The sequence below is a fragment of the Poecilia latipinna genome, unplaced genomic scaffold (assembly GCF_001443285.1).
Source record: "Poecilia latipinna isolate Pla-1442-1.1 unplaced genomic scaffold, P_latipinna-1.0 Scaffold3094, whole genome shotgun sequence".
In the NCBI taxonomy this organism is placed as follows: domain Eukaryota; kingdom Metazoa; phylum Chordata; class Actinopteri; order Cyprinodontiformes; family Poeciliidae; genus Poecilia; species Poecilia latipinna.
In genome coordinates this window covers 1-24728 of record NW_015115710.1, presented here as the reverse complement: position 1 = coordinate 24728, position 24728 = coordinate 1, and the positions used below count along the sequence as shown (strand labels likewise).

Genomic DNA, 24728 nt, shown 5'->3' with positions numbered 1-24728 from the left:
CAACAATAACATATTGTTGTGCTGGCTTAGATTCTGCAATTATGTTTTTCTTTTTAGCTAGTTTTAGCTATCGGCTTTAGTTTTTCATGTGTTTTCTTCCACTCTGCATGTAGCATGCTCCTGTAGGTCAACTAGAATAGCCTAGATGCCATCATCTGTATTTTAGCTAGCTTTACTGATTTAGCTCAATTTAGCTTCTACATGGGTTTTTTTTCACACTGCCTTGTGTATTTTACTTTACATCAACTTGCTAGTGGTAGCCTACATGTTATTATGAGTAGCATGTAGTCTACTCCTCTTTTTCAGCTATTCTCACTCCTCTTCTACAGTTTTCCTTTATGCATTTTGCCCATTTCTTAAATTTCTGCATCTGACTTTGAATTCTTCTGCAAAAACATTCATACTGTATTTCAGGAAATGCATTTTTTCTATTTATATTTAATTTACTTTACTTTTTTTTCCCCTTTTTATTTTTTAACAGGATGTGTAGATATTATCTTTGATGAAATTGATTTTTTCATGTATGTTGGTGGGCCAAAAATTAATGAAACTTATTCTATTCTATTCTGTGATGTTACAGTATAAATTTATGAACATGTTGGAAAATAACATTAGTATTTTATAACCTTTTGTTAATTATTTGAGATAAATGTATGTGCTATTTTATTTCTTGTATTTCTGTTATGTAAAATATGAATGCTATTTATATATTTAGATAAAAATAAGGTGTGCAATATTTATTTTCATTTAATATGGAAAAATACCTTAAACTGTAATTTTCTCCTTTGCTAGCATTACTATTAGATTTCCATAATACTATACGTACAGCTCCCTCCACATACATGGGGTTCCTTGTAAAGATGTGTACAACACCCATAAAACAAAGGGCCACCAATGAGAGTTGATATTTTTGACATTTTGACATTAATCTGACTAGATAAGGCCACAGTTGTACTTGTGTCATATGTGGAAACCCATAATGGTGAAACAAATGAGGAAGTATGGAAGCCCATTTCTACCACTCTGATATAAAAACAAAAACAAATGAACGAATAACTTGTATTTCATAATTATGACTTAGGTCATAATTAATATTTCATTTTTTTTACTATCTATCTATCTATCTATCTATCTATCTATCTATCTATCTATCTATCTATCTATCTATCTATCTATCTATCTATCTCATTATTTTCTCTTACTTTATAGAAGCAGTTCCCCTTTAAGAACCTCCTGGGTGTGGAAAATGGGAAGTTTTTTTTGTGTGACTGTAGCCAACTGGTTTCGTTCCATTGCGTTTTGTGTGACGTCCTCAGTGTAAAACGGGTGATTACATTTGTTTAAAAATCTGCTGTTCAGTTAAAAAAACACAACCCATTCACAGTGAGTGGTTTTAAGAGATGGTTTCTGGCGTTAAGTACGACGAACTTGCTTAAACCTCGGCGGAAGACAGACAGCGGCTTTGTGAGAGGGGGGAATATCTCGGAATGGAACGCGTCCAAAGGAGATTTAGCCGCTCTTCTCATCACGGTACTACAACAAGGAAAAAGTGGCAAAGCGGACCAGGATATAATTGAACCGAAGCGTAAACAACGCGTCCATCAAAGGGAAACGGGGTTAGAGAGGCTAAACCGGCTGAGTTTACTATTCCTTTCCCTCCGCAGCTCTCCAGCGGCAGCCGCAGGCTCCCCCGGACACCATGGTTTGCGCTCCTGTGAGCAGCAGGGAGTTTATAGTCGCTTCGGCTGAACTGATATGAGCGGTGTTCCATAGAAAAGCGGAGGCAGTGCGTCTCCACAACAATTTCCAGCGCCTATTGTGTGAAAGCAGCTCGTCTCGAAGATGGGGCACCCTCCTCTGGAGTTCAGTGACTGCTACAAGGACAGTCCAGACTTCAGAGAGACCCTCAAGTGTTATGAATTGGAGCTGGACAGGACGAGCAAATTTCTCAAAGAGTTGATCAAAGACGGGAACAGTGTCATTACCGCAATCAAGGGTGAGCATGGTTTTTATTTTTTACCTTCAAATCCATTTTACACTCAATAATACAACGATAAGGATCTGCTGCATCATCAGGCCTTAATGGGGGCCTGCAGGATTAATGGGAGTGAGTGGGAGAGGCACATTCAGGGAGGTGCTACTCGCTCCTTTTGAAAGGTCATGCTTCTGATGCAGATGTGCACGATGACCAAACTGAAAACATCTGTCTCCCTCTCTGAAAGTTTTCCACTCTCCGAGCTTGTTGCTTGTGTGGGTTCAGTCCCACTGCTGGAATACTCGTGGACCAGAGCCAGAACCAGCACACACACTCCCAACTGTAGATGTGTACTTTTGGGTCAGCTTGGCACCCACAAGGCGGACACTGTACGTCCAGTAAGAAATCCTGAATGACAGGCTTATCACCTCGGCAACAGAAGCTGTCAGTGTTGTGGAAGTGTTGGCAGTCCAGATAAGCAGGGGTCACGGGATAAAATTGCTCCAAATAATCCCAAGTCTGGATTATTTAGTGGACTTCAGCTGCAAATGCTTTGAAATATGCAAGTTATGCTTGGCCCGAGTCGGTGAACGTTTTGCTGAAAGGCTGATTTATGATATATCAAAATCCAAGCTTCTGAAGCGTTGCCATGCAGAGTTGATGTGAGTGAAAGTGGAGCATTAATCAGAGTAGCAACCAGGAGGTGCATGGTGGTAAAATAGCGACAGAGACCCCCAGCTGAGATGGTGGAATATTAAACAGGATTACTGTTGAAAATATGAATCATTCACTTCACGTTTCTGGAAGAATAGGAGGAAGAAAGACATCAGAAGTCCAGTTTAAAATTTCCCACAAGCGATGAAGGAAGAAAAGTAAATGAATCCTGGAAGACGTTCTGATGACGAGAAGAACTCGCACAACAGAGTTAAAACATGGTGGTGACAGCATCACGCTGTAGTGGATGCTTTTCGTCAAAGATGCACTTCATGAAATCTGACTGAGTGAAACGAGAACAGGGGGGGAAAACCCCCCCCAAAAAAACAAGCTTCAACTGTGAAAAACTGGTAGAAACAAACTCCAAATGTCTTCTTGCATCACAAAGTGGACTTTAGCTTGTTGAACTTTTCAGTTTTGTTTTGTTTGAACACGTTCTCCTTCACAATTTACAAGCATGCGCTACTTTGTGTTGGGTTTATCACACAAACGCCCCATAAAATACTTTTAAAATTTGTGGTTGTAGCTCGAGAAGATGTGGAAGGAGTTCGAAAGTTCAAGGGGCATAAATACTTTAGGATTGTTTGTGTTGGTAAATGGAATGAGGAGTTTTACTTTCTGGCCGATGGGAAATAAATCTCGTTTTTTAACAGGCTATTCCTTGGCAGTGCAGAAGTTTTCCCAGACTCTCAGTGCATTCCAGTTCGACTTTATTGGCGACTCCCTGACGGATGATGAGATTAACATTGGTAAGATATTAATATTGATCTCTCCTATAAAGCTTACAAAAGGTAAGTCCTTTAAAAGAAAGTTTCTTTAATAGGTTAATAAGCTAGTCTAATTAGTTCTAAAATAATTTCAATTCATTATTATTGTTTTAAAATTCAACTTATTCCCTTCACTTGACCTCGGTGGAAAGAAGCTGCCATCTTGCGAGGAATCGGGAAGAAAAGCAGATTCCTAAGCATGTGAAGAGAAACTTTGTAGAAAAAAGGTTTTCATTACAAAGTTTATGCTCAACTGTTTTCTTTTGTAACGGTTTGATTACATGAAAATGTGTCTCCATCGTCTGTGTGAGGAATTCAGCAGTATGCGGCTAACTCCGGCTTCCGGTCCTTATCTTTGTGTTGTTCTTCCCCAGCTGAGTCATTCCAGGAGTTCGCCGGACTTCTGCAGGAAGTGGAGCGTGACAGGATGATGCTGGTAGGTTATCGGCTTCCTCCAAAGACCGTTCTGCATCCTATTTGAGCCCTCAGTAGATATAGAGCCACATTAACACGTCCTGGACAAAAGAGGCCAACACCACGGCCAAGCACTTCTCATTCTGCTACACATTCTTCCAGCTCTCTCTCTCTCTCTCTCTCTCTCTCTGTGTGTGTTAATTTGGGTATATTGTCTTAGTCAGGACATGTTCACACAGAGATGCTGTGCCGCCCTGTGCAGAAAGGATAAGAGCAATGCTGGCAATTATTTTAGTTTCCATTCCTCTTTTTAGTTTTCTTGTTCCCCTTTCTGTTGATGGGAGCATTTGTGGGTATTTTTCATTAGGTTTCAATACCTCAGGCTGCGCCGACTGAAACGTTTCTGTGCTTTAAGTAACACAAAGGTGAGGAATGGTGCTTTTCAACTTTCTCCTGTATAACCGGTTGGACTATGTATCTTAAAAACCTGCAAATCACATGATGGATGTGATGATGGAAGCACATTATCTTTTCAGAATAACTATTTATTTATCTTTTAAAGGCCAGATATCATCATTTGCACAAGCTTTCTTTCCCAGTTGTATTCAGGCTTGTTTGTCACAATACTGATATTAATTTTTATGATAAAAATGGAAAAATATGAAGAAGTACTTGGCAGCTGAGAACGCAGTCAAAGTTGTTGGAGAGGGATGATATTATGTCTGCAGTGCCGCGGTCAGGGATCAGTGAACAGCAGTGACAAAATTACGACAAGCAAAGTCTTCAGTGCCAAATTTTAGTTCATGAAATGAGGATTTATATCATGATTTGGTGTTTTAGGAGGTTGCAGCTAACTCACAATCTTGAGCAGTGTGTACACGAGCATGACTGACAGCACCAACACCTTCCTCCTGGCTCTGATTGGTTGTTTCTGACTGGGAGCAATGTATTTCTGCAGATGACAGTAGATCCACAGGGAGGCGCAGAGGAGCTAGATTCTTTTCACAGGTTGTCACATATCATGCTGTTAGAACAAAGTGACACTTTTAACAAATATATAAAAAACATTTTTTTCAATAAAAGTTTCCTAACTGCATGTTTAATCTATATATTCTAGCAGCAACATTCGCTTTTTGAGGCCTCATCCCAGAGCTGTAGACATTTGGTTCTCTTAAAGTCCCACATTTGACATGTTTCATTTGATATATTGTCAGTAATAAATGTTTTTTGGTCAAGAAAACAACCCATCTGTACTTGAAAATGGCATTGTTACAAATGCAACACTTGGTGCCTTCCCATATTAGTGGGCATGACTCAACACTTTCTGTGTTTGTATTTTTCATAATTTCCAAGGGTTTTAGGTTTTGGTACTCGTTTATCTCTGTTAGCATCAAAACTCAAATCTGCTAATTCTGTCTCTTCTCTTCTTGGTTGTGCTTTATTCTTTTCCTGCATATAAAGTTGTTTCCGTTTTCGTCTGTCCAGGTCCAGAATGCGTCCAATCTCCTCATCAGGCCTCTTGAGAAGTTCAGGAAGGAGCAGATAGGCGCAACAAAAGTGAGTGCCGTTATGAATTTGTCTGCTCTGCAAAACAAAGTGTGGCTCATTCATTCAGGACCAAACAAGTAGGTTTTTGGATGGAACATGCATATGCTTGCATGGTAATGTTTACACGCATTTCCTGCCATTGTGAGCCAAAATTTAGCAAATCTAGAACCACCCTGAGCCACTTACCATTCAGTGTCTGAAGTTACTTCCTCAAAATGTTATATAAGTTTTTACACCCAATTTATGACCATTGTGTATGTGAACCAGTTATGTGCACTAAGTATGATGGGTTTCAGTTCCTCTTTTTAGATTGAAAAAGTAAGATGTATTTTGTTCTTTTTAAAATGAAGGCTGCAGCTAGCTGGAACGACTTCCTATTTTCAGTGTATTTAAGCATATTTTGTCTATTTTCTTCCACACATTCACACAATTTTCTAAGATGACATGCTGTTGGCGGAACAATGCCATTAATCCCTTTGTGTAGTCTGTCTTTAGAGAATTTGTTGCTGATGAATTTAGAAATAGTGCAGTTGAACACTTCAGATGAACTTGATCAATAATGCACACAATGCAGTGACACACAAAGTGAGGCCAAACTAGCAGCTGTTAGAAGTGTAAATCTTTTATTCACAAACATTTGAGCTGTACACTGACCTTTCTCAGACGATTAATATGCCGTGCTGCTTACAGAAACAGCTGATCTAATGTGTTAACCAGACAAACCTGTTAATAAACCAGCAGCGATCTCTGAGTCATTCTTCCTTTCTCATACATTTGCTTCGCAAACCCTAACCGTTTACTGACAAAAATAAACTGACTTGTTCAGCTACTTTAGTTGAATTCACACATTTTTTATTTTTTTTTGCAAGAATTAGGACACAATAACTTAAGTGCAAAGACTTCAGATTTCTAACTTCTGAGGTACAGTGAATGCCACATGAGTCATGAAGGAGAAATAAAGGGATTCTTCCTGGTTAGAAGTCACTTTTTAAGCTAAATCAGTGACTTGTCTTCCTGTGCCAAGGGGAGTTTGAGTAATTCATTGTAACTTGCTGTAACATAAGACTAAATTAACATATTAGTAAAAATATTTACGCTCTACATAACTAGAATGGAATTTAATGAGTCTGGGAAAGCTGCGGTAAATCATCAGTTCTTAGACACTCTGGAGCTTTTAAAGTTTATTCTTCTGTTATAATTTCTAAGCTTGACAAGTTTGACATTCCTGAAATATAGTGTTCTGAGGATGAACAAGCCAAAAAATGAAATGTTCAGTTTAAAACCACCTAGGTTTAATTTAAAGGCTGCTTTTTTTGATATTGGTGGTCACATCTTTAGCTTCTCGAACATTTTGTTTAGCTTCTGTTAGCCTCTTTGGTGAGTATGAATACATGTTTTTTCCTGTTTTTGGCTACTTATTGACTGCAGATTAGAAGTGCATACAGACACACTCCACTCAATCCAAACATGCAGATTTATGGTCAGTTTGGTTTCTGTTATAAAACAATGTAACCACATTCACTGCATCAAGTTATCGACTTTGCAGCTGTCCCTCACACTGAGCATGCAGATTGTGACAGTGGAAAGGAACAACTCCCTTTTAACAAGAGGTAGCTTAGCCGATATATTTTATTTATTTTCTCTCTGATGGGCGGGTCTATCAGTCAAACCTCTTTCACGGCAGAGCAATAGAGGACATGGGTTGACCTTTAGACCATTGCCAAGGTAGATAAGATCGGTGGAGAAAGACGCAAGTGTCGTCCAATCATCAATCTCTCGATTTACAGCTCCACCCCTAACATAAATGTATAGTTTGAAAGTTTTGTTCAACGTCAAAGCCAAGGATTCCTTTGACCTCTTTGTGTTTAACCAGTAGAAAGACATTAATGGGCAACCCCTGAAAATATGACCGTGGCATGTCATCACATTGTTATGTTGTCTCCCAACAATGCCCAGATTCAGCTCTGCTGGTCTGAGAATATGTGCTTTTATGAGTCATAAAAAACCCCCTAATAATGTCTTCCATGAAAATTCGCCCCAGTACCCTGAGCTAGTGGTGGTGGAATTAATTTGGCAGAAGTTTAGCCGTTCATTGTCAGTATTACTTTTGCTTTCTTCGTCCACATAATTTCGACATACAGTGTTGGTGTTTTAGGCTTTTAGGCACAAATATGTACCAGATAGCCTCCTCTTCCTCTAAGGTTTACATTTACAGGTAGCACAGAAGATATTGAGATCCTGACGATGCTTTTTACTAAAATGGTGCCTGAGCTCTGTAATAGTTTGGCTTGTGAAGATGAAACTTTTCCTGTAGTTGTTGGAAGCTGTCCAGGTTGGTTCCAGATGAGATCACGCAGCGTGAGCTAAATGCCTTTTCTGGTCAATTCCTTGAAAATCTAGAGTCAAGCTGCGCTTGTCTAAAATGCTTTGGGAAAGACGCATAAAAACACATAACTTTTCTGAATATGTAGTGTTGAGGTGTTTATCACCCATCGGAGATTGGGGGATGTCAATTTGACTTAATTCTAGTTCTTTCCACTCTGCATCATACCCCCCCTCACAGCAGTAGACGGCATACTGCAGTTCTGCTGCTTTATAGTGATTTTCCAAACATGGGAGTGACATTCCTCCTTTATCTCTTGGTAATTGTAATGCTTTATAGCATAACCGTGGGTTTCTTGTTCCGCCATATAAACCTAGAGATGGTTCGGTTCCATTCATTACGCTGCTTGCTAGGAATTTCCACTGATGGACTGAAAAAGGAGGAACAATTTAAGTAATACAATCATCTTTATCGGTTATGTAAATCGAAATCAGTTTTATTTTGTTAGCCACAGTGTTCCATAATTTGCTTTCTGTATTTTGTTCAGAGGTCTAATAATATGAAAACCTAAATATTTCATTGTTGTTGTTTTCTATTTAAATGTGAACAGTTTAGTTGTGTCTTCTCGGGGTGAATAGTTAAATCAGAGCTATATTATCTATATTTAATTTGTAGCCTAAATGGCGTCCGGATTGGAGGTAGCAGGACATGAGGTTGACATCATCAGCGTATAGATTTGATCCAGTCCACTGACAAATTGTATATCGATTTTAAACAACATATAATTGAATTATTGAAGCCTAAATGATGTAGAACCAGATATAAATATCCCCACTGTACATCAAAACTAATTGCTAAGGATTTCACATTACCTCTACTCATAATGTCGATAAGGGGTAACGCTCGCCTCACATTAACCTGTTTATGTATATTTTAATAAAGCCTGTCTGGCCTGTATCGATCAGTTCAGGGATTATGATTTCTACATTTATTGAAGTTTCAACATAAGGATACAAAATGGCGCTGGTGTGTGTGGCTGCTCGTCTGTCATTCTCACGCTTGCTTATGTTTGTACTGTTTCTGACCTGTGTCATGTACGGAACTGAACCTCTGCTGGTGTATGATCGCAGCACACTACTAGACCTCCAACCTTTGGTCCAGGATATGGTGTCATTTGATGTTGCTGGCCTACAATCCTTGCCCCCGCTTCTGTCGGAGATTCCGAGTCACCTGTTGCGGGTTCCTGCGCTGCTTTCACGGCGCAGACGTCGTCGTCGTCGCGGAAGACGAAGCGGCCGGCTGGTGAAGCTGAAGTTTCATCTGACGCACTGTTCTGCTTTTACCCGATCATCGCATGGATCTTTTCTAGGCTCTCGGGTGCCTCGGCGTTTCTTGGATCCCGTTGATGTCTGCTTGGTGCCCGTGGTCGGCGTTGAAGCCCCTCTACACCGCCGCCCTTGCACTTCCCGGCTCAACCTGCGCCGGCAGTGTCTCCAAAACCTGAGACCGCTGTGCCGGGTTTCCCGACCTGTTGAAGCCCAGGATCAAGTTCCTGTCAGGATTGGCCTGATAAACGCCAGGTCGCTTTTGAATAAAACTTTTATTCTTCAGGACTTTTTTAGTCACCAAAACCTGGATTTTCTGTGTGTGACTGAAAATCCTGTTGGGGAGTCCAGTGCTCTATCTGAGCTTCTACCAGCGGACTCTTATTTTAATTCACCACCGGCTTCAGAGGGTGGGGGAGGCACAGCGACTGTTTACAAACAGGACTACAAATGTAAGCAGTGATTTCTACAGTTGTCATTCCCCAGCTTTGAGTTTTCATCGTTTGAGATGAGACACGTGAACCCAGTTTTCTGTGCTGTCGTCTACCTGGCCCCCAAATATAATAAGGATTTTATAAGCGACTTCTCTGACTTTTTATCTGGGATTATAACTAACTATTAACATGTTCTTATTGTTGGAGATTTCAACATACACGTATGTTGTCCTGATGAGCCTCTGGTAAAGAACTTTTAAGCCTTCTGGACTCTTTTAACCTGGTACTGGCCGTATCTGGCCCAACACATGAGCACGGACACACACTGGACCTGGTCATTTCCTGCGGTCTGCCTGCGACTAACCTGGAAATCTGTGACTCTGTGTTCTCGGATCACCTGCCTGTTTTATTCAGTGTTAGTTTGACACCTATTGCAGTTAAAACTCGCGCTGCTGCTCGGCGCTGTCGGATTATTAACCCTTCCACTGCCACTCAGTTCTCTACTGCTTTTCTTCAGCTCTGTGGATCATCTGACTTCCTCCATTCTGATACAGAAGAGCTCTGGTCCTGGTTCTATTCTTCCTCCCAAACCATCCTGGACTCGGTTGCTCCATTAAAAACCAGGCAGCCAAAGATTAAACCTGAGCCTTGGTTTAATGACAGAACTCGTGCTGTAAGGAAGGAATGTCGCCGTGTTGAACGCAGGTGGAAAAAGGATAAACTGCAGGTCACTTTTCAAGTTTTAAAAGACTGTTGGCGTCTCTACCAGAGCATGGTTAAAGAGGCAAAAAGGGAATATTTGGCAAATATCATTTTCTCAAACAGCCATAACACACGTGTTTTATTTAACACCATTGACTCTGTGCTTAATATCCCACAAAATGCCTGTTTGGAAGCTTCTCCTAATGTGTGTGATGATTTTCTGCGTTTTTTTATTGAAAAGGTTGGTTGTACCAGGGCTCTTATCACAGCTCCTGACTCTCACCCCTTTGTTTTGGTCCCTTGCTCTGCTGCTTTCACTCAGTTTGAGCCTGTGACTGTCTCACTTTTAGAGGACGTGGTTGGCCACATTAAGCCATCAGGTTCCCCCTCTGATCCTGTCCCTCCATGATTTTTTTTAAAGATATTGTATCTAGCATAGGGCAGCCTGTTCTTGCAATTATAAATAGCAGTCTGTCCTCAGGTGTGGTCCCTGCTAGTTTTAAACATGCAGTAGTGCAACCACTGCTTAAAAAACCTGGCCTTGATCCGACTGTTCTGGCTAATTATTGGCCTATTTCGAAGCTGCCTTTTCTTTCTAAGGTTTTAGAAAAAATTGTGTACTGTCAACTGAAACAGTTTTTAGATGAAAATGGCATTCTGGAGGTTTTTCAGTCAGGTTTTAAAACTCTTCATAGCACAGAATCTGCTTCAATAAGAGTTTTTAATGACATCCTTCTTGCTTGTGATTCTGGTCACCATGTTGTTCTGATTTTACTTGACCTAACTGCTGCCTTTGATACAGTAGACCATGACATTTTAATATCGCGATTACAGCATATTGTTGGTATTGGTGACACTGTTCTTAAATGGTTCTGGTCTTACCTGGAGGTCAGAACATTTTCAGTGAATATTAGAGACTCTGAATCATCTGCTGCTTCAATGCCATATGGTGTCCCGCAGGGCTCAATTCTGGGCCCACTGCTTTTCTCTCTGTATTTACTGCCTCTGGGTTCTGTCCTCAGGAAACATGGGATTTCATTTCATTGTTATGCTGACGATTGCCAGATTTATTTGCCCCTGAAGCAGAAGGATGTCCATTACATCAAACATCTCCTGGCATGTCTAGGTGATTTTAAAGCTTGGTTGGCCTTGAACTTTTAAAATTTTAATGAAAAGAAAACAGAGGTGATGGTGTTTGGACCCAGTGGCTCCTGTGAGTCCTCCTCTGTTGACCTGGGACCCCTGGAGGTTTATTTTAAACCTGTTATTACAGATCTTGGTTTTAAGGTGGACAGTGATTTCAAATTGGACAGCCAAATCAGAGCCGTGGTTAAGTCCAGCTTTTATCATTTAAGGCGATTGGCGTCAGTGAAATCTTTTCTTTCCAGGCAGCATTTTGAAACAGTGATCCACGCTTTTATTTCGACTCGACTGGATTACTGTAACTCACTATATCTGGGAGTCAGTCAGTCGCTGCTCTCACGTCTGCAGCTAGTACAGAATGCTGCTGCACGACTTTTGACAGGAACTCGAAAGAGGGAGCATGTGACCCCTGTCCTGGCCTCACTTCACTGGCTGCCTGTATATTTTAGGATTCATTTTAAAATTCTTATGTTTGTTTTTAAATCACTGCATAATCTTGCCCCGGCTTACCTCTCTGAGCTTCTTCACCCATACATACCTTATCGGTCTCTCAGGTCAGCAGATCAGCTGCTCTTGGAGGTACCGAGATCCAGAAGGAAGCTCAGAGGGGACAGGGCTTTCTCTGTCATGGGTCCTAAGTCATGGAACGACTTGCCTTTGCAGGTCAGAGGTCACTGTCCACTTTTAAAGCTCGTCTTAAAACCCATCTATTTTACTTGGCTTTCAACTCCAGGGGGATCTAATTTTAAATTGTATGTTGGTTGGTTTGTTTTTAAACTGTAAGAGTTTTTATTTTTTTATGTTTATTTATTTTAATTGTTATGTTGTGTTTTAGTGTACAGCACTTTGTATCAGCTGTGGTCGTTTTAAAGTGCTTTATAAATAAGGTTGGTATGGTATGAAGTGAATATAATATATTTATGTTTAAGACAGAGATGGGCTGATATGACTTGTACTCCATTTTATCTTTTCCTGCTTTTGGTATGATGAATATTATTGCTCGTTTCCAGGATGGGGAGGTCTTGCCCCTTTAAACGAAACCCCATGATTAGAGCATTTTAGCAGCAAAGGTGCTATAGATTTCCTCAAAGTTTTATACCACTCAGCTGGTAATCCGTCTCTGCCTGGTGCCTTGCTTTCCTTCGATTTTGACACGGCTTTATTGACATCTGCTTCTGTTATGTCTGTGGTTATCCATTTATTTTGTTCTGCGCCAATTGAGGGATCATCCAAAGAACCTAGAAACTGATTTATTGATGGAAGCTTGATTAGTTAGGGCTGACTATTTAAATTCCTAAAATGTATTTCAAATGACTTGTGCTTTACACCAGAATAAATAAATGTCCTGTTGGTAACAGGGTTTTGTTTGTCTTTAAGGATGAATCTGTGCAATTGTTGTATTTTAATCGCTGAGCCAAGATTTGTTTTTGCTTGAGGTCAATTTTTTCTGATTTAGTTTAATATATTTGAGTTTAAGTTCCACTTTATTGAGTTTGTTTAATTCTGCTTTTACGATAGCAATTTGCAGAATGAGAATAGAAAAAGAATGAGTTCCTAAACAAATGACTCATTAGGGAGTCTTGGTTGAAAACAAAAGTCCCCAGACGATGTTTGGGAGGTGGAGGGAGTCTCTCCTATAGGCAATAAGGCTCAATGCACACCCAGCCTTTAAACTGGCTCCCAAAACAATAGTTGTCTATTGTAATCTACCTATTGGAAACAGAAATGCCTATTTTGTTAAGATTAACAAAGGCCAGATGTCTGACGGTGTATTTTTATGAAAATATTCGATTCCTTGTTCTTTCACTGGATCCGATCTCTATGATTGCAAATCTTACAACAGGGATGTTAAATACATTTGCGGACGGGTTTATCTTGGTGAGGAGGCTGCATCATGACGACAGCTGAAACTTAATAAAACTTTCAAGAAACTCCAGCAGGTTGTCTCCCTCTGTGTCTTCAGGAATAACATACACACGGATGTTGTTTCTTATATTTTATCTCTGTTGCTTTTAGTTTGAGACGGCAACTCCGCTCTTTCTCTGGTCTCCTTCATGTTTGCCACGATTTTATTTACAGTAGCTTTCCTTTGACCTCCTCTCTGAAACTGGTTAAATTTCTCTTCATGTCTCTGGAGAAGTTGCCATGAAAGCAACTAAAATCAGTACAAGTGGATAAAATCTCTGTGGTTAGCGCTGATGCTAGCTTGAAGTCCTTCCTGTTTTGGTCGAATACGTCTTCATCAATTTTTCCTTTGGAGACTGTCATTCCTATGTTTTGTGTCCGGTTTGGTGGACAGTTATTTTTTTGGTGTCTTTTCTGTTTTTATTATAAGTTCATGGATGCTAAAAGGTTAATTCAGCTCAAGCGAAGGGGAGTTAGCCCACTGCGTTGGGAGCGCTCATTCAATGTGTCCCCATATTTTAACAAATGTATTAAAAAAAACGTAACGGGATTAATAGAAGAGCGACGTTGTGATGGCTTCCTAAGGGTGGAGTGTTGGAAAGAGCAGGACTTTCTTAAAGAGAAATAGTCCCAATTTCAAGGGATCATATTTCTTTTAAGTCATATTTGATACAGCATTTTTTTAACAACTAGAAGTAACAGAGTTACTTGATTGTGTTATATAAAATGATACTGTCGCTGGAAACCCATAATACTTCCACTATAAATGTATTGTTTTTTTTGTATAAATGTTTACAAATGTTCAGTGCCTAATAAAATGAATATAAACAATTTATAAAGTAAAACTTAGTTTCCTTTCAGTTTCATAGAATTTGAATTTTGCTGAAGTACACTGTAATAGATAATGCCTCTTTCTTGGCTTCTGTTTACGCATCAATAAACGGTTACACATCCTAAAGTGCTGTTTTATCTTTTGCTTATGCGTCCTGCAGGAAAAGAAGAAGAAGTTTGAGAAAGAGAGTGAAAAATATTACTCTCTGCTCGATAAACATCTGAATCTCTCTGCCAAGAAGAAGGAGAGTCAGCTTCAAGAGGTCGGATGTGGCTCAAGTGTTTTGCATTGGTTCGGTATTGAAATGTGAAACGAATAATTACACCGTTGCGGTCAGTCCAGTAATCAATCTTCTTTGCTTTTTCCTGAAGGCTGATGACCTTCTTGATAGGGAGCGGGTGAACTTCTATGAATCGTCAGTGGAATACGTATACCAGATCCATCAAGTTCAGGACAGGAAGAAGTTTGACGTTGTGGAGCCGGTGAGTGCTGCCGGCGGTTTCCCACTCTTCCTCTTTGCTACCGCACGCGCAGGGAAGAGGGCCTTTAATTCACCTCGACAGTCGCGCTTTCAGCCACAGTCTGAAAATATGTTTCGTCCTTTGGTTTGATAGGTGCTGGCGTTCCTTCACAGCATTTTAACTCTCAACAACTTGACAGTGGAGATGACTCAGGACTTTATGCCTTATAAGCAGGAGCTGCAGCTCAGCTTGCAGAACGTGAGTGGTGTTGCTGAGGATTGTTGGGGGGATGTAATATCGTCTGACTTGAGCCCTTTCAGTTCTATTCTGTCTTTGTCTGCAGTCTAGAAACCACTATGAGAGCACTTGTGAGGAGTTGGAGGAGCTGATGAAGAGGATGAAGCATCCTTCTCAAATCTCAAAGATGCAGAACTTCCTGCCGTTGGAAGGTTATTTGTACTGTCAGGAGAAGCGTACGTACTAAAGATGAAGATTGCAGACGTATTGTAAATGCATTTGACTGAATTTGTGTGATAAACGTATAAAGAGTCACATCCAATCTAAATAGTCAGGGATAAAGGCATGGAAATGTTTGACTCAGGGTTAAGTTGTAAAACAATATCCCAAACTCTGAACATTTCCAGAAAGTTTATCAAGTCATCGTACAAAAATGAAAAGCATTTTATGTTACATTAACGGGGCAGTATTGTGTAAAACTGACTTTATATAGCTTTAAATCATGTTATAATGTTATTCCCTCATCAAAAACATACCTGGAGTGTTGCTTTGACTTTTTTCATGCATGTTTAAGAAATCCTTTAATCTCCCGTGGCAACCATTCAGCGGTGCAAAACGCCTGGAGGGACAGAGCGCCCCTTGCAGACTCCTCTGCAGCTCCTCCTCAGAGCAGCAGCTTCCAAGCTTCTGAGCTCCTCATTACAGAGCAGCCCTCCTCCGAGACTCCCTCACTCTGCTCCTTCAGACTAGCCAGCAGCAATTAGCACCTGGTGGAACTGTGCATCTGCTGAGCTCATTACACAAACTACTTCTCAGTTGGTAAAAATGTTGTTAAGGGGTTAATAGTGGAGCAGTGTTGTTGAGGATTTCCTGAAGGTGGAGGGTGAGAAAGAGCAGCCTTAGTTTCTTAAAGAGACAGAGGCCCCAATTTCAAGACTTTGGATTACAAAGTCAATTTTCTTTTAAGTTGTGTTTGATATATACAGAAGTTTTATAACAACTGAAGGTAACGCAGTTGCTTGATTGTGCTATGAAATTATACTATGAGGCTGGAAAACACATAATACTGCTCCTTTAAATCTACCCAAACCTGACTTTTAACCTAAACAGACCAAGATGGAGCATTTCTGTCTGCAGGAGGCATGTTCCAAAAAACTTGTAACTGTAACTGTAGTAAAACATAGTTGTGCAAAATATTTATTCAGGGGAAATGGGGAAGAGAATATTTGTTGCTAACTTTAAATGTGTTGCTGTTCTTTTGCTGTTAATGTGATAATCTATTAAAGAGACAGTTTGTAATTGTAACACGACAAAATGTGAAATCATATATTTTCGAGTTATTTTGTCTCCAAGTCTCAACAGACCTTTTTGTGTCTTTTTTTTGTTGTTGTTGTTTTGGTCACACCAGGGGCTTTGGGTGCATCGTGGGTCAAATATTTTTGCAAATATCACAAGGATGGGAGAATGCTGATCATGGTGTCCTGTGAACAGAAGCCTGCAACAAAGCAGGTACTATTACCACCAATAACCAGAACGTGGGGCCTTTGTCGCCACTTACATTCTTTAAACAACTTACCCTACCGTTGTTGACTCCCATCGTCGACCACTTCTCCAACTTTATCTCTTTTTTTATTCTTTTATTTTCCATGCAGGCCCCAACGATACTTACCCTGAAATCCTGCATCCGCCGCAAGACCGACTCCATAGACAAGCGCTTCTGCTTTGACGTGGAAACCGTGGAGAGGTTAGCGCAAACACAACCTGACGAGGCAACGCGAGAGCCTTGTGGGATAAACAGGTTGAGGCGGCGAGGTGAACAGGTGGCTTACAAGGACAGAGTGTGAAGGCTAAATGGACCGTAGCCCAAACAATCCCTGAGCAATGAGCTGGCGCTGGAAACAGATGGCAAACTGTCTGATTGCAGGGGGAAGGAACACAACAAGCTCATATTTATATAAAAGCACACCATTTGGAACAAAATGCATTTTAATAACTGCTTGAACTACGAGCTTCTCTGTCACCTTGCTGGCCTTTCTGGTCTTGAAATGGATGGAAACACTCGAATGTCGTCTGTGCTGTTTAGAGGGGTTTTATTGAGCTTGAATTCTGCATTGAGAGTGACTCTGAGTCGAACATATCTGGTAGTTTGGCTGTTTGGTAAACTCAAGGTGGCAGTGCTGTGTAATGAAATGCTCCTGGAGTTAAAGCAGACATTCAGCTTAATAGAAATGGATACAATAAAATACATATTTAACGCAGATTAGTTGTTTTAGCGACTTTGATACCTAACATTTCCCATGTATAAAAGATTTGACATTTATTTCACTCTGAAAGTTGATTGCGACTTAAATTTATTCATAGGGTTTTGCCAGAGGAAGCTTTCATCTCGTTGCACAGTTGTCTTTGTTAACAATTGATTCACATCCCCATGAGCTGCAAAATCTGGCACTCGGCGGCGTTTTCTGCACGACGACAATTGCAGCAATGTGTTTTTATTTTTTATTTTTTATTATTACTTTATGCTTACTTACTTTTATCTCGTTTAGCTTCCAGGATGTTGTCAGATACATCAAAGACGCTCCCTCCCGGGGTGTTCTTATCGTTTTTTTTCCTTTTTCCATCTACTCCACTTGGCTTTAAAGATATGAGTCTGATGTGTGAATTTAATCAAACTGGCTACTGTTGAAGAGTGCGTCGTTTCAGCTGAATAATTAAACTGCAACCTTTGCCTTCCTAATGGCTCTTGTTACCGTTTCCACAGAAACGCACCCGTCACTTTCCAGGCCCTTTCGGAGGGGGACAGGAAGTTGTGGATGGAGGCCATGGATGGGAAAGAGCCTGTGAGTTTGTGTTGCTCATTTAGAAATGGTCTTCTTTGACTTTGATAAAAAAAAAAATGCTTTGCTTGGCAATGATTTTTAAAGTTAAATTTGTTATAACTTTTTCTCAGCTCTACACATTCTCACAAGAATGCACACAGGTTCAAATACAAACCCTGATTAATATTTGACTTGATGTTAATTGGACCACATGCTTTTAAAAGCAAACGGATCATGATTACCCCCTTTTTTATCATTCTTTTCACTCTTTCCCCCTTTCGAAATTTCCCCACCGCTTTATATACACTATAAATATACAGTTGTGGTCTTTGAAGGTAATGAAAGTCCATTCAACAGACCGTTTGTTGTTGGTATGCAGAAGTTGCATGCATTGAACATAAAATATAAAATCCTGCTAAATATTGTGTCCAGATAGATCTTTGAAATTGTGATGACAATTGTGATTTAATGCATTTGCTCAACTTTACTTCCTTTGAAGTCAGATAGCTTAATATTTGTCGGTTCTGACCAGACAACTTTGTCCCAGGAGGCGATGGGCCTGTCCATGCGGGCAGATGTAAAGATCAGTTGAGCATTAAAGTTGTTGATTTTGAAGCAGGAATTTATTGTTAGCTGGCTTGAGCATTTGTGGCTCCTAAGTTGATCCTAAACATCCCAACTAATTGCCTTTTTTCTTAAGATTACAGTTTGGCTCAGATGATTGAAACTTGGATATAATGTGGTGTGTTCCAGTATGAAAATGTTCCCAAACAAACATAAAAAATGGTTTCGAAATCGTTATTTTAGGTTTTTGTAATAGTCTTTCCAAAACCCCGAAATCAACCCTACTAAGAATTTATGCACCACTTTTAAAAGCCAAGTCTGCCCTGGGAAACAAACCAGTTTCAGTGAACTCTGCTAATTCTAAAAGCACATGTTTGAGGCGAAAATCTCAAAGGGACATCAAATTAAATATTAATGGAGTTGCGTGTTTTTATTTTTACCTGTATGGATAATTTTGAACATGTGTTAACAGAAAATCCACAATGTAAGCAAACATTTTTTTTCTTCCCCAAATTCTTGTTTTTCAATCCACTGATGTTGATTTGTTGTGTGCTTTTATATCCATAGAACAACTTGATCCATAAAAGCCCAACAACAATGTGACATCATTCAGTTTGGAGGTAGCATATCTGCAACCAAAACTCAATTTTGAAAAAGCTTTTTGCACCACTGATTATTTTTGAGGATGTTTAAAATGCATCTAATTAAATGTAGTTTGCAAAAAAACAAAAACAAAAAAAACTGGAGCTGAGAAACAACCAGCTGAGAAAAATCCTGTTTAAATGATGTTCAATTATTTGTGTAGGTGTAAAACAGCATGACGACTGGCAGCTTAACATTAACTGGCATTTAACTGCTTAACTGGCATTTATGAGGCACCGGGTTCTGTACAAGATACATCTGAGGTAACATGATGCTTTCAGCGCACAACAAGGTATTTGTGTGCAGGTTGGTTGGCTGCAGCCTCAAATGACTTTAAACCAAATAGGGTTTGGTGTTGATGGAGCAAATTCTGCAGAAAATACATCTGTTCTGCATCTTGGGGAAAGGAAAAAAAGATCCTACTCACTACAGAGGATTTTCTTTCGTTTTGCGCCTCTTGATGAATGTCGCATCTTAACCAATTCAGTCTATTATTTGCTTGTGGTTGACAAAGACAAATAAAGGATGTGAAAATGACACGTGGCACACATTTTAGTGCCCTTTTGCTGCGCCACTTCCCCATCAGAGTCATCATATTTTTTTAAAGCCTACTCTTGCAGTTTACACTGACGGGTAAATTCCCTGCACGCCAAAGCCGACTTTGTTCATTAAGCACTTTTAAAAACATCAAACACAAAACATGAAAATGCAAAAGAAGAGAAACAAAAACATGAGCAAAACAGAATAAAATGCAACTAGTGGTTTCGGTAGAAATACGCAATGCATGAGTCATATAAAACAATAAAATCAAAATACCAATGACTTCTTATACCGGGTTAAAAGCTAAACTGAAGACATTGTTTTTCACTACAGATTTAAAAATGAAGAGGCTGTTAAAAATTTGTGAACTTCAAACAGCAAAAGCCCTGGTGCTTCAGCACTTTCCACCTAAGTTCAGCAAAATCTGCTCAGCTGGTCTGTGCGACCGAGAAAGGCAGTACGAGCGCGGTTGTCCAGATTGGTACTGAGGGGTAAGACCATTCAAATATTTCCCAACAAAAACTTTTTAAATGAAGTCTAAAGTAGACGGGCAGCCTGTGTAATGAAAATAAAACGGGAACTCCTCCGTGTTCCAGTCTAAATCTTTGCGGTAGCATTTTGTGCCCACTGAAGGAATGCCAAGGAAGGCAGCTTAACACCAACAAACAAATCATTCCAGTAATCCAGTCGAGTTGTAATTAAAGCATGGCTTTCTCTTTCAAAGTCATGTTTTGACATCGGTTTTATTTTGGCCAGGTGCCTCAGCTGAACGAGATGGATCACACCCCTGCACTTTTCTGACCACTCAGCTTGAAATCGCTGTCCATTTTAAAACCTAAATTAGACAGTTGGTGTTTTATAGTGTACCACAGTGCCCATGTTCACTGGGAAAGACCAAAAGTCAACATCGAGAAGTCATCCATTTGTTTCAGGAGCGCATAAATCTTGGTATCTTTTGTAAAGCAATGAGAAGTAATGTTATGCTTTCTAAGATCAGCTAAGAAAAAAAAAAGTAGAAGTCCAAGAATTGAACCCTGTGGGGCTCCACATGATAGTGGAATGGAGGATGCTCTAAAATGATTTAGGTTAGCATAAAAAGACAGCCCAGAGCTAAAAATTAGCTCTCATTTAGGTTACAAATATCTCCACGGTGTCGTAAACACAATATTCAGATATTGTGATCTGCTATCTTGAAAGAGGCGCTGAATCTTGGAGAATCAGGACCACATGGTCCCCTGAAAATGTATCCAGAAGGATTTCATTTAAGATGCTGAACAAAGCAAAGACTGAGCTGCAAAGTGATTTAAAACCTGACTGAAAGCTCCCAGAACTTCATTTTCTTTTAAAATGCTTTCGCAGTTGGACGTAAACAATGGTCTCCAGAATTGCGTCTTTCACATTACAATGTCCTGAATGAGAGTCGAGATACAGTGGGGCAAAAAAAATGTATTTATTCAGCCACTGATTGGGGAAGTTCTCCTGCTTAGAAAGATGAGAGGTCAGTAATTTTCATCATAGGTACACTTTAATAATAAGAGACAAAATGGGACATAAAAAATTCCAGGAAATCACATATTAGGATTTTTAAAGAATTTCTTTGTAAATTATGGTGGAAGATAAGTATTGGGTCACCCACAAACAAGCACACATCTGTGATTTCTTCTTTAAGAAGCTCTTCCATCCTCCACCCATTATCTGTATAAAAGACACCTGTCCACAACCTCATGCAGTCAGACTCCAAACTGAGCCAAGACCAAAGAGCCACCAGGAAGAAAACTGCAGATTTGCACCAGGCTGGGAAGAATGACTCTACAGTAAGCAAGCAGGTTGATGTGAATGAGCGATGAACGGGGCAGTGCATCGTGAAATTTCAAGCCAAAACCTCCTCCCATCAGTGAGAGCATTGAAGGTGGAACAGGCTTTGTCTTCCGGCATGACAATGATCCCCAAACGCACTAGTCGGACAACAGCGGAGTGGCTCCGTTAAAAAGCACTTCAAGGTCCTGAAGTGGATTACCCAGCTTCTAGACCTCAACCCCATAGAAAATGTTTGTAAGGAGTTGAAAGTTTGCCATCAACAGGCCCAAAGCAGTGATGCCCTACAGGAGAGCTGCAAGGTGGAATGGGCCAAAATACAATCAGGAAATGTTTGACCATTGCCAACAAAGGTTATGTTGCAAAGTATTGTTGAGCGTTTGTTATTGACCAAGTACTTATTTTCCACCATAATGTACAAATAAATTCTTTAAAAATGCTACAATGTTTTCTTTGATTTCCGTTTTATAATTTTTATTCTTTTAATTTTTGGCTCTCATAGTTGAAGTGAACCTGTAGTGAAAATTACTGACCTCTCGTTAAGAAGGTGAACTTGCACAATCAGTGTCTGACTGGATACTTTTTTGTCCCACTGTGAGGAATCTAGAAGCACAGCTGTGGTAGTAAATGTTCATCTAAAGACAGATTTCAGTATTTTAACACTCTATGGATTGGCATTTTTATTTAATATCTGAAACTGCAGATTCTTTAACGGAGGTCATTTTTAAAGAAACTAAAATACATTTCTTTATAAAGTATCAAGTTTTATATATTTTTTTCAGTACTTTACACTGCTTTTTATTGGGATTTACATGAGAGATCAACACAAAGTAACACACTTGTGAGCTGGAAGAATATGTTGTGGTTTTCAAAAATTTTCGTGGATAAAAATCTGAAAAGTGTGGCATTAGTTTGTTTTCTGTCCTACTTCAGAAATACACTAATAAGCAAACAGACACTTGAGTGTAATTTAATCTTAATGTATATATCAGGATTAATACATTAAAGTTTTTACTGGTCTACACACTAACAATTTAAGCGAATAAAGTGACAAGTCACAGATAAAGGATAAAATATTTTTGGACACTTTAATTAGGATGAAACAACTAAAGTGCAAAATATTTTTATTTTCATTGTATTTTTTTATGTTTTGCTTTTTTAAGACTTTATAGTTGGTGCTTAGATATTAATAATGACTTCCAATGGTACAACTTTTTCTGTAAATTTTAAACATTTTTTTAACTTGGTAACATGAAGGGCTGCTGGATGATCGCCCTACGATCTCTACCATTAAGTTTAGCAAGTTTTCAGGGAAAAGCCCGGTACATTTAATGTAAAAACCAGAATTTTCCTCTAACCTCACAGTTTTGTGGTACTTTTTCATTTTTGCTCAATCGCATAAATCCCAAACAAATTCTTTGAAGTTTGTCGGAACGTAACACAACGTGAAAAAGTTCATTACTAAAATTTTTTGCAGGATGCATCAAGGCATATATGTACATGATATCTGATTTTTATTTAATAAAAAAAACATGCATCAGTGTTCCTGCTTGTTAATGCATTCATAGATTTGGAATTCATTTAATGATCTGGATTTTCCTTTTTTTTTTCCTGTTTTTTCAGAAACATGCAAAAACTGAACATATCACTTTTCTCTTTGGCTAATTTCTGTTGTTCCACTCTCCAAAAACGAGTCTAATAATGAATGCGTGTAGCTGCAGATAACTTGATGCCTCCTATTTCCAGACGTCTCTGGTAGACCCAAACTGGCCCTCGTTTCTGTTCTGCTGTGAGTGTTAAAACAGCCATAAATCACAGTTGACCACTAGACTGATGCATTACAGTTTCGATGAATGTTTTGGCAACATTTTGCGCCTTTCACGGCCAAGACATTGACATGCCTGATCTCACATCCCAAAATAAAAAGTTATTCCCCATTAAAAAACTTTTTTTTAAGTGTTTGGCAGTCAAGGGGAAAGAAATCCCTGCATGTACTTCTCCAGAGTCTCTTAAGCGACTGGATATGTTGGCAATTTTCTTGTTTGGCACAGAAAGGAAATCAATCATTCAAAATGCTGGAAAATGGACTTTCGCTTTTAACTCTTAGTAATTATTCACTCTGGCATCCCCATTATTATTGTTTTTTTTTTTCTTCCCATATGTTAGATTTTAGTACTGATGCAGAATGTAACTCTGTGGGAATACCATAACACAGCATGCTGGAAGTCAGCAGCCTCTGAATCAATTGTCGGGTGTGACTACCATATATTTTCCCTCCAATGCTGCTTCGCGGTCATTGAACAAGACTCTCTCAGCATCTCCCGCTGCTCTGTACTTAGCCCTTAGCCTCATGGCTCTAATGGCTGTCAGAGCCACGAGGAGGAGGAGTAGCACGCTGTTTCAGGAAGAGAATCAGATTGAAGCATTGATATAAAGACCAGCACGTTTGATAAGGTCTGATCTCACGGTCAGAAGTTCTAAGTCTGACTTGCTGGCAGCTGTACCTGCAGTACCGGAGCCAAATTTACCCAAAGATTGAATGCATTGTTCTTTTTCTGCTCCTCGTTGTCGTTCTATGCTATAAAACCGTTAACTGAAACCAGAAAATGGCGCTCATCACCTCGTAATTCATCCCGAAGGTCTGTCGCTGTGCATAGGAAGCTGAATCCCATGGATTTGTTGCCTTGAACCATAAGTTTTTTTCTTTCTTTCTTTCTTTTTTCCTCCTCTTTCGCTTAAAAAATGGATGCAGTCATTAATCACAGTGGTGGATTTTTCCACATGCTCCACAGTCTTCAATTTCTTTTTACATTTGCTATTTTCATTTCAGATTTATCACTCCCCCATTCACAAGCAAGCAGAAAGTAAGTCAGTCATCACTATCCCCCCGAGCCTGAAGTTGTGATAAAATATTCAGTTTTTCTGTGGAAAGGTCTCATTTCTGTGGGGGGGTATTTTTCTTTTTTTGTTGTTGTTGTTGTTTGCTTTCCTGCAGTGGAACTAAATGAAACTGGATTCAAGTTTGTGCGAAAGTGCTTCAACTACATTGAAACTAAAGGTAAGTTTTTTACTGTCCGTGTTCTTGTTGGTTTCTTACTCGCCTGTTGGGGGCGTAGTTGAGTCGTCTGTTGGCATCACTCCTTGGGATTGCTGTGAAGGGGAGCTATCGCTCATCACAGCGCCGTTAAAAGGCTCATATGAAACCTGCTTCAGGTTGGAAAGCTCTTCCCTCGGCACATCCAGGCTTCCTACGCAGTCTGGAAAAGTCTCAAATTTTATTACAGAGTTTTCCGGATCTGGATCAGAATGAAAAAAGAAAATAATAGTGTATCAAAATACTTTACTCCCCGTCCCGCTGTCTAAATGTCCTTGATACCTTGTATCATTCCTTCTTTCTGTCTTTATTTCTCCTTCTTTCTTTCCTTTGTTGTGCCCTTCGTTATGCAGCCATTCAGTCTTTCCTTTCTGCCTCGGCTCTTCCTCATGCCCTTCTTTAGTTGGTTCTCTTTGGTCTGTCTCATGTTGTCCTTTCTTTGCCTTCTACCTTCACAATGTCCTTCCTCCATTT

The 24728-nt window shown here is 39.6% G+C and overlaps 1 protein-coding gene across 1 annotated transcript; it reads left to right on the top strand.

The window, feature by feature from the left end:
• The first annotated feature begins 1293 nt into the window (after positions 1-1293).
• Positions 1294-24701, top strand: LOC106940106 (oligophrenin-1-like). Its single transcript, XM_015022746.1, has 13 exons — positions 1294-1996; positions 3343-3438; positions 3831-3892; positions 5356-5427; positions 14243-14344; positions 14454-14564; positions 14697-14801; positions 14887-15016; positions 16189-16289; positions 16433-16524; positions 17542-17620; positions 23991-24024; positions 24156-24701. Exons 1-13 carry the CDS (start codon positions 1843-1845, stop codon positions 24278-24280), a joined length of 1263 nt encoding a protein of 420 aa, XP_014878232.1. The 5' UTR covers positions 1294-1842; the 3' UTR covers positions 24281-24701.
• Positions 24702-24728: the final 27 nt, after the last annotated feature.

Excerpts from the sequence above, each read along its gene's own strand:
- LOC106940106 (XM_015022746.1), top strand. The coding sequence starts at position 1,843 with ATGGGGCACCCTCCTCTGGAGTTCAGTGACTGCTACAAGGACAGTCCA. Across the intron at positions 1,997-3,342 it reads TGTCATTACCGCAATCAAGG|GCTATTCCTTGGCAGTGCAG; the intron begins GTGAGCATGGTT and ends GTTTTTTAACAG. Across the intron at positions 3,893-5,355 it reads AGCGTGACAGGATGATGCTG|GTCCAGAATGCGTCCAATCT; the intron begins GTAGGTTATCGG and ends TCGTCTGTCCAG.